We start from the raw sequence: 12,001 nt of genomic DNA on the forward strand, positions 1-12,001 counted from the left end.
CTGAGGCAGACCACGCAACTGGGGGAGAGAAACAACCAAATCAACACTGAACTGGCGATTCTCCGGCTTCCGCAGACGCTAGTCCCAATAGGGCAAGCGGACAAGCCCGCCCGCCTAGACACGGTTTTTCTGCTGCGGGATACCGACAACTTTTTTCTCTGGAGACCAGAGAACTTTCCTGTTTGACCGAGCTCGTGTCAAGTTAGTCGAAACCATCGCAATCATGTCTGCTGCGGCGGATAAGGCTCGCTTCTTCTTGGAGAAGTCGGTGCCGGAACTGAAGGAATTTGAGAGGAAGAAAATCTTCAGCAAGGTAAGGAGTCTTTTTATGATAGATGCGACAGCTCACTGACGACTGCTGCTTCTATTCGTGTAGGAAGAGATCACGTCTATCGTCAAGAGGAGGTCGGATTTCGAACACAAGCTCAATGCGCGAGGCGCCAAACCGGCCGACTTTGTGCGGTACGCAGAATATGAAATGAACCTGGATACCCTCCGGCGCAAAAGAGTAAAGCGGCTCGGTATTAGATCGGCAGGATACTCGGGACAGCGACGGATTTTCTTCATCCTGGACCGCGCCACACGCAAATTTCATGGTGATATTGGTCTCTGGGTCCAATATATCGAGTATGCCAGAGAACAGAAAGCGTTCAAGAAGCTCTCCACCATATTCACGGACGCTTTACGACTACACCCGACGAATGCAGAACTCTGGGCTTATGCGGCGCAATACTCTATGGAGGATCATGCGGATATGACGCAGTCAAGGAGCTACATGCAACGCGGACTGAGGTTTTGCAAGAACTCCCGGAAGTTGTGGATTCAGTATGCGAGGCTAGAGCTGATCTATATCACCAAGCTCGTCGCTCGACGACGCATCCTGGGTTTGGACGAAGCTGAAGCTCCCCGAAAGGCGGTTGAGGATAGCATGGATGCTGACGCGGATATGATCTCTCTCCCCAAACTCACTGGAGAAGATATCAATCCAAGCGCCGGGGGAGAGGGAGGAGACGCGGGTGGAAACGACCAAGTGGCACTGCAGAACCTCAATGCCACGCCTGCCCTCAGCGGAGCCATCCCTATGGCGATTTTTGACACTGCGATGAAGAATTTCAACAACGATGATCGGTTCGGGCACGAGTTTTACGACATGGTGTTCGAGTTCGGAGATATCCCGTGCCTGAAAAAGATTCTGGGTCATGTGCTCGAGGCGATGCAGGCTTCGAAACCCACCAGCCCTCATACCCTCATTTGCTATATCAAGTTTCCCACCGCCGGCGTCTCGGTTACATCTGCAGACTTCCCAGGGGCTCTGAGTGCATCGTTGATGCGGATGAGGGACCACCGAGAAGACCCGAATGTCGCGAAAGAAATCATTGGCTGGCTGCAGCCGCTGGAGAACACGGAGAACCTGGATCCGGCCTTGCAGAAGGCCATTGGTGCTACTGTACGGAACGCAGAGCGGGTTGTGCAACAGTAAGGGGTTGTTGGGTCATCACATGGCATCGGAAGGCGTTCACTGGTATATTGATTTATTGCTTCGTCGTCATCGGATTCGAACACAGAGCGCCACTTGAGTATATGAATTGTGAACAGTGCCGTAATCATTCATCATATTTACTACCGCGGCGACTGCTTTTCTTGCTGCTATGCAGTTTTTTAAACTTGATTCTAGCCTCATTCTCAGCCTTTTTCCTGGGCATCGTTAGCAGCTGGTCGAATGAACGGCCGGTATGTATGGGAAATATTATGAATAAGATATAGTAAACTTACAGTTTATGCACGCGGTCTCTTTGGGCTTGGGATGTTTCTCCCGGGATAACATCCTTGGCGGTGGTCTTGAGGAGTTGGTGGAGCTTGTCGTAACAGGACTCGACGTTGGCCGCCTGCTTCCGGGATTCCTCTGCGTGGATGACCAGTGTCTCAGTCCGCTCTGCGAAGTAGCGGGATGTGCGAAGCGAGGGATGAAGAACGCGCGGGACCAGAGGGAGAAGAGATGCCAAGGGGACTTTTAGAGTGGCTTTGGAGTTGACTCTATTTAGATGATCACGAGTTAGTTATTTTGTCAGGGACGGACCGGGATATTGTCAGGACGGCGTTGGTGGTACGGACTTGTTGACGTTCTGGCCCCCGGGACCTCCCGAGCGACTGAAGGAGATGTGACCGATGTGACGGGGGAGGGGATGCGCGTCAAACCCCACAAGCCATTGGCGGGCTGCCTCGAAGTCATCGTCGGAGTATTCGTGGGTCGAGTGTATGGCAGCTGCACGTCGCGAGGCGAAGGCTCTTGTAAGGGAGATGGTGGGGGCTGAGGAGAAGGAGAGAGGCGGGGGAGCACCAAGTCGCGCAATCCGTGGGAGATGTTGTAGCATATTCGGACTTTTCCCGGATTAATATTTTTTCTTCTCTTATTTCCCTTTTATGTATTCTCGTGTTATGCTGTGCTGTTTTAGTCTGTAATGTGTTTGATTGTATTTGACAAATGTTGGGTGTTGGTGTACGGAGTAGTGAACACAATCAAATGATGGTAATAGAACAGGACAGTGGTACAAAGCGACATTGAATTAAGGATGGGATGCTAACCAGTAACAAGCACGAGGATCATCCCAGGAAGCCAAGCTAGGGAGCTTTTAGCCCGACGGACGAGGCCGCTGTTCCAGGGGACCCGTCGTTCCAAAATAATAATTAAAGAATTAATCGGAGCTCGCATTGATCGGCTACGATTACCGTACCTTACTTGGATGTCTCAGCCGGCCGATCCGTGGACTTTGGGACTGGTGGTACATGGAACCTACGTCTGGCGTACAACCTGCAGGATATACCTACGTACTAGGTATCTAACATATGCACCTTATGTACCTTTACATAGATGCGTACTCCGTAGGAGCAGGTAACTACTACGGTGTACCCTATACTACTCCGTATAAAGAAAACGGCAATAGTCCGTCGGAAAGGGTCTGGACCTGCAGACTAATAAAGAGAATTTTTAAGGTATAGGCGGTGACTAATCCCAGGAGCCAGCGGGCAGACGCCTTGACCCACCACTAATGCTCAATGAGGGAAGAACGTGGACACCCCAAAAACTCTGACCGTCATGCTCCGTACACGAAAGATTCCTTGCGCCTTCCAGGTTCTTCCATCCCTCATTCTTCCCTCCGGCTCTGTCTCCTTTCTCTTCCCCCCATCACCAACCCGGATTTTGATGGTCGGATCATCCATTTACCACATTCTGCCGTCATCTTGCGTGGTCCAGATCCCTCCCTCTGCTGTGATAACCTCCTCTTCGCCAGTCTTTCTACCCTTTCACCAGTACTAAGTGGAACCGTACGACGGCCTAGTTACTTGCAGACTGCCGACGTCCGAGCTTTATTTACATAACCCTCCCTCGATCTTCACAGCGTCGAAACTTCTGCCTTTCGTGTCATTCCACCCTTCCTTCTCCTCCTCCTCATACTCCTCCCACTGAAACACCTTCGGTGTTCTCATCTTCTCCATCGCGCGTTTTCCCATCATTTCTCCCTTATCTCCCTGACGAATCGCTTCCAACGGCCCCGGTTCCTTCTCCCAAAGATAGAAAAGCCCCACCTTAGCTTGGGCGGGTTTGAAAATCTCCATTATTACGTCCTCGTGACTTGCCTCCTCTCCTCCTTTCTTCGATCGCCTCGCCTGTGTGTGGTTTTGTAGATGAATCTCTCCCTCCTCCGCGGTCTACATGACTCCCAGTCCCCCAGATGAAGCTTTCCAGTTTCGAGGCGAGACCCTGACTCCCGAGAGCCCTCGTCCGCTGCACATCGCGGAGCCCGCCAATATCCCTGTGCTGCAGAATCAAATGGACCCTGTGTTCAACGATACCTCGACTTATGAGAAGTCCGACTCGGCTCTTGGAAATAGTTCCCAGGCATATCACAATGGTCATGGATCTCGGGAGGATGGCTATACTCACCCCGCAGAGGGTAGCGGGCATACGTCGTGGTTGAATCATCCCGGTCAACCTCCGCCACCCGCCCAGCATCAGCAACACACACAAGGTAGTTCTCACTCTGATCCTCTCCGGATGGACGAGATGTCCAGCACGAATGCACCCACGTCTTCATCGGCGACCCCGTCTGCACCCTCCGCCCGTCCTATGGCCCCAGCGACCTGGACTCCTGTCCCAGATGCCCAAGCAAGGTCTTCTCTAACCACTCTGCCTCCATCAGATATAACACACACTGTCCCCGATGTCCCTCCCCCTTCTTCCCATGTCGCTCAACATTTTCCCAATGCGAGCGCGGTAGGCCCGGCCGTCAACAATTGGGCGCCCGAGTCCGTCCCGCAGGACCGTCCAGACGCCCAAGGCAAAGTTGCAAATTCTACCGGTGAGGATGGTGTGGATTTCCAAAACCTCCTCGATAATCTTCCCCCGTCCACTACGGCCGCCCCGTCTGCGGATGCAGTCCCTCAAGCAGCAACGGACGAAGCGCAGCAGTCATCCCCGGGCCTCCCTCCTCGCCCCCCTCCCCAGGAGAAGCCCTCCATCCATCCTAATTACCAGCCCAGTGATGATATCCGTTCCTATCATCAGATCCCTCCCCAAAACCCCAGCTCGCCTTCCTCCTACTCCGCCCAACAGAGTAATTACCAGTCGAATGTCGGGGCCCCTTCTTTGGCCACCGCTGGTGCTCCGGGGACATCGTCATCGGGTGCTAGTGCCCTACCGCCCCCTCCAGGTCCTAGTTTCCAGCAGTCCTCTCCCGCGGAGTCCCCGGGTTCCTCTCCTGGGGTACAAAGAAGCGGTCGTGGCGATAGACAGCCAGCTCGCTCTGGTAAGGATGAGGATACTCCCTGGGGCCCCGAGGTGCAGAAGAAATATGATGAGTTCTTGCATGATGAGCGAGTATATGTCACAGAAGGTCTCTGGGATCGCTTCCCACCGGGGTCCAGGCTGTTTGTCGGTACGTATCAGCTGCCCTATACGCTCGTCGGTTGTCGTGTCACTGATCAATCTTGTCTATACAGGCAATCTACCCACTGAGCGAGTAACTAAACGCGATTTGTTCCATATCTTCCATAAGTACGGTAAACTCGCGCAGATTTCTATCAAACAGGCCTATGGTTTCATACAATTCCTCGAATCGAGTGCTTGTAAGCAGGCGCTCGATGTGGAGCAAGGCGCTGTGGTCCGAGGTCGGAAAGTCCGTACGTATCAACAGCCTTTGATCCTCCAAAGAGAAGGAAAAAATGCTGACTCCGCTACCAGACTTGGAGATTTCGAAGCCCCAGCGTAACACCAGACCCGGTCCGCCCTCTGCGGAGGCGTCCCGCGCTCCACCACCGAGACGCTCGAGATCTCCCGAGTTCAGTCGAGGCGGTCCTCCTGGTGGTCGCAATCCCAGAGCCCCCGGGGATCGGTATGACCGATCGTATGAATCGGGTCGCGTCCCGTTCAGCGATTTTCGGGATGAACCTTCACATCGCCGACGGGACGATTATCGGCCACCTCGCTCCCCATCGCCGCGTGCGTTCCGAGGAAGAGATGGCTACCGCTCTCGGGACAGAACTCCAGAGCGGTATGACCGACGAGAGCGACGGCGATCTCGGTCTCCGTATACAAGGGACAGAAGATATCGCAGCCCAAGCCCGAGAGCACGGGCCTTTGATGCCGACTCGGACCTGCCTGTACCTAGAAGAAACCCTCGGGATGTACCGGAAGTCCAAATCCTCGTTCTGGAGGAAGTGGATCGGTAAGTTGCTTTTCCTCCTGAGAGCTTCGAGGCCAGACTCTAACCATCTGCAAAGCAACTTCATATTCTATGTCGAGAATGCCTTCCGCAGTCGTGGCCTCCGAGTGGACGTTCTGATGCTCGGCCCGCGCATTCCACTTAACGCCGCGGTCCAACGCCAAATCATTGAAGGAGTGCTTGCCGTTATAAGGCTTGCGCGTCCCAACCAATTTTCTCGGAAGATTCCACTGCAAGTGTTTGATCGGACTGGGGGACCGGACAATGTGCGGTTCAATGGTAAGAATACATCCTACGTCAGCTTTCTTCATATGGACTCGCGTATTAATCTCCGATAGAATACCCTGACGTTGACCCCAATGTCGCTGCGGAAATCGTCTTCCACGCCACTCAATCGTTGCAGCGTGGAGGGCCTCCCACCCCCTTCCCTCCTAATGCCGCCGCGTTTGGAGTACCACCACTCGCGCCGGCACCGATTCCGCAGGCCCCGTTACCGCCTCTCACCAATCCGCCAAATCTGGCGAACTTAATTACCTCACTCGATGGGCCCACTTTGCAATCCCTTCTAGCTGCCCTTCAGCAGCGTCCGCCGGCTATCCCCACAGCGCAGCCGACCTTTGCCGGCGCCAGTGCCCCCCACAGCGGTGCAGATCTGGCAAGTCTGTTGAGCGCTGCGACTCGGCCGGCTGTGCCGGCTAATCCGCAACAGCCACTTCCACCGCAGTCCTTTCCCCTCCAGGCACCTAATGCTCCCGCGGTGTCGGATCCAAACCTCATCTCCCTGTTAGCCAAAGGCTTGGGCGGACAACAGCCTCAGAGCCAGGCCGGTGTGAGCCCACATGTACAGAATATCATGAACCAATTGGGCAAGTGGAAGCAATGACTTATGATACCGTTTCCTTATTGTCTTCTTATGCTTTTCCTTCAACTTCCGGATTTGATTACGTTGCAGGTCCTGCAACCATTTCAGGTGTCGGGCGTTTGTCGAATGGTCGTTTGCAGTTTTGCGAAATCGGTATGGGATTAAGCCATCAGGTACGGTCATGATGGCGTGGTTGTTGGTCACTTTTGCTTTTTCTATCACATCTCGTCGGCATACTTGGACGGAGTGCAATGGTTTGTTTTTATGTGAACGCTGAGATGTTCGCGCGATAGAAACTTCGGGTATATGGCGTCTCAGCGAGTGTGATCTTCAGGTGCCGCTCGTCTGGTATTATGATTACTTTAGTATAATATGGCGCATAGCGAGTTGTTGGAGCAAACGAACATAACATATTCGGTATGAATGAGAGCTGGAATACGTTCAGTTACCTAGAGGTTGTTTTGGGCACGGGCTTATGAAGTTTGAATGGACATCACATTTGAACCGTTAGATATGAATGGGGAGAGCATAGATATGGTACAGGGAACCTCTGCGGTTCAAGGTATAAAGTATCTGTTACACTGATTGCCTTCGTCGGTCTCGTCCTTTTTCCAATTGCCTTTTCGTGTATCACCGCGGAGTCCAACCCTGTGCCTTCAGATCCTGGACTTTGGCCGCATCTTCCTTCTTGATACGCTCGATCGTCTTGTCGCGGTTATATTCCATCACCCGCTTCTCCTTGAAATACTTGACCTATTTCTTCGAGTTAGCGACAACAGCCCAAGAAAGAAAGGTACAGGCATATGAACCCGCATGATATACATACCCATGTCTTGGAGCACGCATTCTCAAACTCTGCAATCTCCTTGGCGCATTTTCGGCGGGCCTCCTTATCGTCTTTGATCGCGTCGATGATGTTATTGTCATCCAGGCAGGAAAAGAAGAGATCGCGGCCTTCCCAGCAGCGCTGCCGCGAGGTTCGATCGGGTGCTATGCGGCCGCCGTCGGAGGCGCGGTTCGAATCGGAAGACCAGGGAAACCAGCCCATTGTGGTAGAATCGCGGGGTGTCGAGAAGTTGAGGAGAGAACAGTAGCGGGAGAGGTGTCGTTCAAAGAGAGCTGTGGTGATGTATGATCCGGAGATGGTTGTCGTGATGATAGCAAGTCCGTCACTGGCTTTACGGTATGCAAACAATGCAAACTGTAGGTAGTCTGCTGTCGGGGACCTCTGTTTACTGTCTTGGGACGGTCTTGGCCTCCTTATATATTGTCTGTAGACTAATCGTATGCTGTTCCTCTATTTTCGCTCAGAGGAATACAGCTACCCACCGAGGCAGTGATACTGGCTCAACAACTATCTACGCAACGAGTCGTCTGTCTGGTGAGCGACAACACGTGTGGCTTGGCATAGTGTGGCGCTCGAAATCCCCGAAGTGGAAACGCAACCCCCAGCAAACCTGCGGCCACCTTCATCTTGTTATCTACAGTTCTTCCTCCTCTCTGTGACCACTACAAGATCCGCTTTTTATCCCACGGCATCAGCGGCTTACATCGACTATTTCGCGCTCTTTCACACCATTCTGCCGCCTCGCGGATCACTCAACCTCTACCGGGCTTGATCCTCCGCGGAGTTCAGCCTACGGACGACACATCGCAGACCTCACCGGTCTTGCTCCGCCCACCATACAGTCAACCGCCATCACCATCCCTAGTTCATGCCCCCGCGCCGCCGTGCTCCTCCTGCGGGGGCGCGAACAGAGCTTCCGCCACTGAAGATCGTGCGCAAGATCGTCCTGCTTCAGCTGGCCTACTATGCCTCGGCGACGGCCCTGATCCTGTTCACTACGCTGGTCTATGGCACGCCATTCTCGCTCGATTTGATTCTGAAATGGGACTCCCTTCGAGGCGATACCACCATCGGGTGGATGCTGGGTTTAGTGTGGATGTTGAATAGCGTCCTAGGGTGAGTTGTTCCTCCTTGCGGTTCCGCCCACTGCGATCCGTCCGTTGACTAACCTCGCTGGTAGTGTCATCTTCCTCCTGCTCTTTGTCGTCCGCTCGAAACTGATTCCCGATTTCGCGCTCACCCTCCACTTCCTCCACCTTATCATCACATCCTTCTACACCCACGCGATCCCGTCCAACTGGCTCTGGTGGGGTCTGCAATGCGCCAGCGCCGCGGTGATGACCTTCCTGGGTGTCTGGGCCTGTCAGTGGCGGGAACTGCGGCCCATCAGCTTTGGCGGGATTGCAGGGACCGGGAGCACCGCGGGCTCGTCCCAGCCGCCGGCCGACGAAGGCCAGTCGTCTCGCGGACGCGGTCGTGCACGCGATCTGGGGGCTAGCAGTGGGGAGTACGAGTTGAATGAAATGAAGGGAGTGGGCGAACAGGCCGTATAACCCTCTCGTCTTTTTCGCGGCCTTGTTCGCATTATCTTCTCACTGCATGGCCATGGCCTTTGGTTTATTTCTTTTCGAGTCCGTCGGCAGGCCGACCTGGATAGGGTTTGGCTTCAGACGGACAATTGCTATTGCGTGCTTGGCTTATGTATACCCTGACTGGGTGGTTGGACCACCCGTATAGATGGCGTTCTTGGTTGGGATGTCATCGCTTTGCTTCTGTGGAGTATCATATGATGACGACCCCGATGATGACCGGGGCGATTGGACGAAATTCGAATGTGCGGGCACATGTGTATTATCGAGACTCTGTGTTAAATAATGAGAACTGGTTGATAGAGTGATAACGAGATGGTGGAAGTCCGGGTACAAGCACCCGAGAGCCTTCTGGTGATGGCCTGTTCGGCGCCCTCTAACAACACAACAACCCGGAATTGTATCCGCTCGGCGGGATGCGCCTATGAGATGACCTCCGATTCCTATCAAGTGGGGGCGCCGCCCAACTGATAAGAATGCAAGAGCGCTGTGTAGTTCTGTCGCTCTCTTGAATCCATCTACATCCCTTTCAGGGCCTATTTCGACTTACTCCCTCTAAAGCATCATCCGCCGCCATGTCCACCGCAACACTCACCGAAGCCGCCCAGCAGAAAGTCGTCGTCACCAACGACGAGTACACCAACACGCCCACCGCCGCAGATGCAGATGCCACCTTCCAGGCGACCGCGCGCGGAGACCGGGCCGGCACACTGAAGCTGCGCGGCATCCCAACCTTCAGCGACCCCCAAGAGCAGCGCAAATGGATGAAAGAGCACATGGCCGCGGCGTTCCGCTACTTCGGCAAGCTGGGCTACAGCGAGGGCATTTCGGGGCATATCTCCATGCGGGGTGGGCTTCCCGTTCCCGGCATTGACAAAGCACTCCCATACTGAGTGAATGAACACAGACCCCGTCCTCAAAGACCACTTCTGGATGAACCCCTACGCCAAACACTTCTCCGCCATGAAGGCCTCCGATCTGGTCCTCGTGGACGCGGACGGCTACGTCACCGACGGCGGCAACCAGGCGCCCATCAATGAAGCCGGATTTATGATCCACTCAGAGATTCACAAGGCGCGCCCGGATGTCGTCGCTGCGGCGCATACGCACGGCGTGTATGGGAAGACCTGGAGTGCATTTGGGCGGCCTATCGAGATGATCTCGCAGGGTGTGTTCCCTTCCCTTTTCCAGGTCACTCGCGAAAGTCAGGGTAGAGCTGACGCTGGTAGATGCGTGCAACTTCTACGGAAAGCTGAGCGTGTACGACGACCATGGCGGCGTTGCGCTGGCGCAGGATGAGGGTCGGCAGATTGCTGCGGCGCTTGGTAAGGATAGCATTGCGTGCATCTTGCAGAATCATGGGTACGTCTGTTCTCTGTTCTCCGGGAGTGTTGGGATGTGTGGGATAAGCTGATGCGGTTTCTAGGTTGTTGACTGTCGGCCGCACGGTGGATGAGGCCGCGTTCTTGTTCTCCAGCTTGGACAATGCGTGCCATTCGCAGCTGATGGCGGATGCGGCGGCCGCGAATGGCCTGCCGAAGAAGATCATTCCTCATAATGTGGCTAAGTATACCGCTGATGCGGTGCAGAACCCTGTGAGTGCTTCCTGATGTTGGTGGTGTGTCGATGTGCTGACTGTTGCCAGCATAACTTTTACACCGAGTTTCAGCCGGAGTTTGATCTGATCGTGGAGGAGAGCAATGGACGCGTGCTTCAATAGGCTTCCTGGCGGCTGTGATACTCTTTCGGTGATGGATTTTTATGGTCATAGTTTTGATATATAGTGAGACGAGATATGAATTGCCACGCATAAGGTTGCGGACTCCTCCTAAAGGCCTACCCTCAATAAGACCCTACTACATATAGAGTGATAGTCCATTCAAAGTTTCATAATGGCATATCATAGACTGATGTGTACTGCGTTGATTGGTTTCATTTAGCGCTCGGGGAGGAATCATTAGACGCCAGGCCTGTACAACATTCCATGCAGGTAGGAATATCATGAAACTTACCACTTCTCTATACTCTAGATCGACTCATTCCTCTACACAATGCCCCGCACCATCTACCTCGCCGTCCTATCGAACGGCGCAAGACCAGCCCATTTCTCCGTCTTTGTCCCTACCGGCGACAAAGGAGAAACTGGCAAAGTCATCCATGTGACCGGGAACCCAGCAACAGGTTTCTTCCTCCAGTTCAAGCGAAACTACGACTTGGCTACATCGGAATACAGCTTATATAACCTCATCCCTTCTTCACGTGTTGATGACCGGTATATCAAAGATACTGTAGGCAACGGACAGCCTGCTGAGGATACGATTGCCCGTGACCGGCTGGAATCCGTCGCTACGACAGTCCCACCTCCTGGCCGCAGTGCCAACTCGTTTGATCCGTCTGTACGTTACTTGTTCTGTGCTTGCAGGAGTTATCGTTGATCTAGACTAGGCTCCGAATTGCCAGGATTGGCTGCGGGATTATGTCCAGAGACTTATTGATGAAGAGTTGGTCGAAAGGAACGCAGGCGTGGTTGTGGAAAACGTTCCCAAAGTATTGGGTTAGGACCTAGGTCAGGGCAACTGACCTGTTGGTTCGGGCCTATCTAATACCTACTCTGTAAGGAAGAACAAATTTTCTCCATTTGAACGAGAATCAAGAGATGAGCGTGCGCGCGTAGACTCCGAATACCTCCAACACTGCGAGTATGTTGTATTCTGCGATTCTATCACAGGATTAGCTGTAAGAGCTTGGAGCAGGCGATTGGCTGGGGAGAGAGCTTGGAGCTCAAGTTTTCTAAGACCGCCGCCGTCAACCTGTAGTTATGTGATGAATATTAGCCAACAGTTGCTTTGATACGAGAAGATAGTGATCGCTACGGAATGGATTTGCGATTGTAAGGACCATCTTGAGACTACAGAATGGGCTTCTTGCTTTGTATTTACGACGACTAGTAATTATTGTCAACCCAGATATGGACCATACTGGG

The 12,001-nt window shown here is 53.5% G+C and overlaps 7 protein-coding genes across 7 annotated transcripts; 5 read left to right on the forward strand and 2 right to left on the reverse strand.

Annotated features, from left to right (window-relative positions):
• Nucleotides 1-223: 223 nt before the first annotated feature.
• On the forward strand, nt 224-1,480 carry ATEG_04496 (snoRNA-binding rRNA-processing protein UTP6; the record flags this gene model as incomplete). Its single annotated transcript, XM_001213674.1, has 2 exons — nt 224-313; nt 377-1,480. 2 exons carry the CDS (start codon nt 224-226, stop codon nt 1,478-1,480), a joined length of 1,194 nt encoding a protein of 397 aa, XP_001213674.1.
• A 289-nt stretch (nt 1,481-1,769) lies between these two features.
• On the reverse strand, nt 1,770-2,372 carry ATEG_04497 (peptidyl-tRNA hydrolase domain protein; the record flags this gene model as incomplete). Its single annotated transcript, XM_001213675.1, has 2 exons — nt 1,770-2,034; nt 2,113-2,372. The coding sequence occupies 2 exons, from the start codon at nt 2,370-2,372 to the stop codon at nt 1,770-1,772; spliced, it is 525 nt and encodes a 174-aa protein (XP_001213675.1).
• Nucleotides 2,373-3,712: 1,340 nt separating this feature from the next.
• Nucleotides 3,713-6,603, forward strand: ATEG_04498 (putative RNA-binding protein (Nab3); the record flags this gene model as incomplete). The annotated part of the gene is made up of 4 exons (XM_001213676.1): nt 3,713-4,934; nt 4,999-5,174; nt 5,240-5,999; nt 6,059-6,603. 4 exons carry the CDS (start codon nt 3,713-3,715, stop codon nt 6,601-6,603), a joined length of 2,703 nt encoding a protein of 900 aa, XP_001213676.1.
• A 609-nt stretch (nt 6,604-7,212) lies between these two features.
• Nucleotides 7,213-7,630, reverse strand: ATEG_04499 (cytochrome c oxidase subunit 6B family protein; the record flags this gene model as incomplete). Its single annotated transcript, XM_001213677.1, has 2 exons — nt 7,213-7,335; nt 7,409-7,630. 2 exons carry the CDS (start codon nt 7,628-7,630, stop codon nt 7,213-7,215), a joined length of 345 nt encoding a protein of 114 aa, XP_001213677.1.
• Nucleotides 7,631-8,297: 667 nt separating this feature from the next.
• Nucleotides 8,298-8,982, forward strand: ATEG_04500 (protein SYS1; the record flags this gene model as incomplete). Its single annotated transcript, XM_001213678.1, has 2 exons — nt 8,298-8,545; nt 8,610-8,982. 2 exons carry the CDS (start codon nt 8,298-8,300, stop codon nt 8,980-8,982), a joined length of 621 nt encoding a protein of 206 aa, XP_001213678.1.
• A 611-nt stretch (nt 8,983-9,593) lies between these two features.
• On the forward strand, nt 9,594-10,738 carry ATEG_04501 (class II aldolase/adducin domain protein; the record flags this gene model as incomplete). Its single annotated transcript, XM_001213679.1, has 5 exons — nt 9,594-9,867; nt 9,926-10,186; nt 10,248-10,380; nt 10,445-10,613; nt 10,664-10,738. The coding sequence occupies 5 exons, from the start codon at nt 9,594-9,596 to the stop codon at nt 10,736-10,738; spliced, it is 912 nt and encodes a 303-aa protein (XP_001213679.1).
• Nucleotides 10,739-11,069: 331 nt separating this feature from the next.
• On the forward strand, nt 11,070-11,577 carry ATEG_04502 (uncharacterized protein; the record flags this gene model as incomplete). Its single annotated transcript, XM_001213680.1, has 2 exons — nt 11,070-11,414; nt 11,479-11,577. The coding sequence occupies 2 exons, from the start codon at nt 11,070-11,072 to the stop codon at nt 11,575-11,577; spliced, it is 444 nt and encodes a 147-aa protein (XP_001213680.1).
• Nucleotides 11,578-12,001: the final 424 nt, after the last annotated feature.

This window comes from Aspergillus terreus, genomic scaffold (genome assembly GCF_000149615.1).
Source record: "Aspergillus terreus NIH2624 scaffold_6 genomic scaffold, whole genome shotgun sequence".
NCBI classification, from domain to species: Eukaryota; Fungi; Ascomycota; class Eurotiomycetes; order Eurotiales; family Aspergillaceae; genus Aspergillus; species Aspergillus terreus.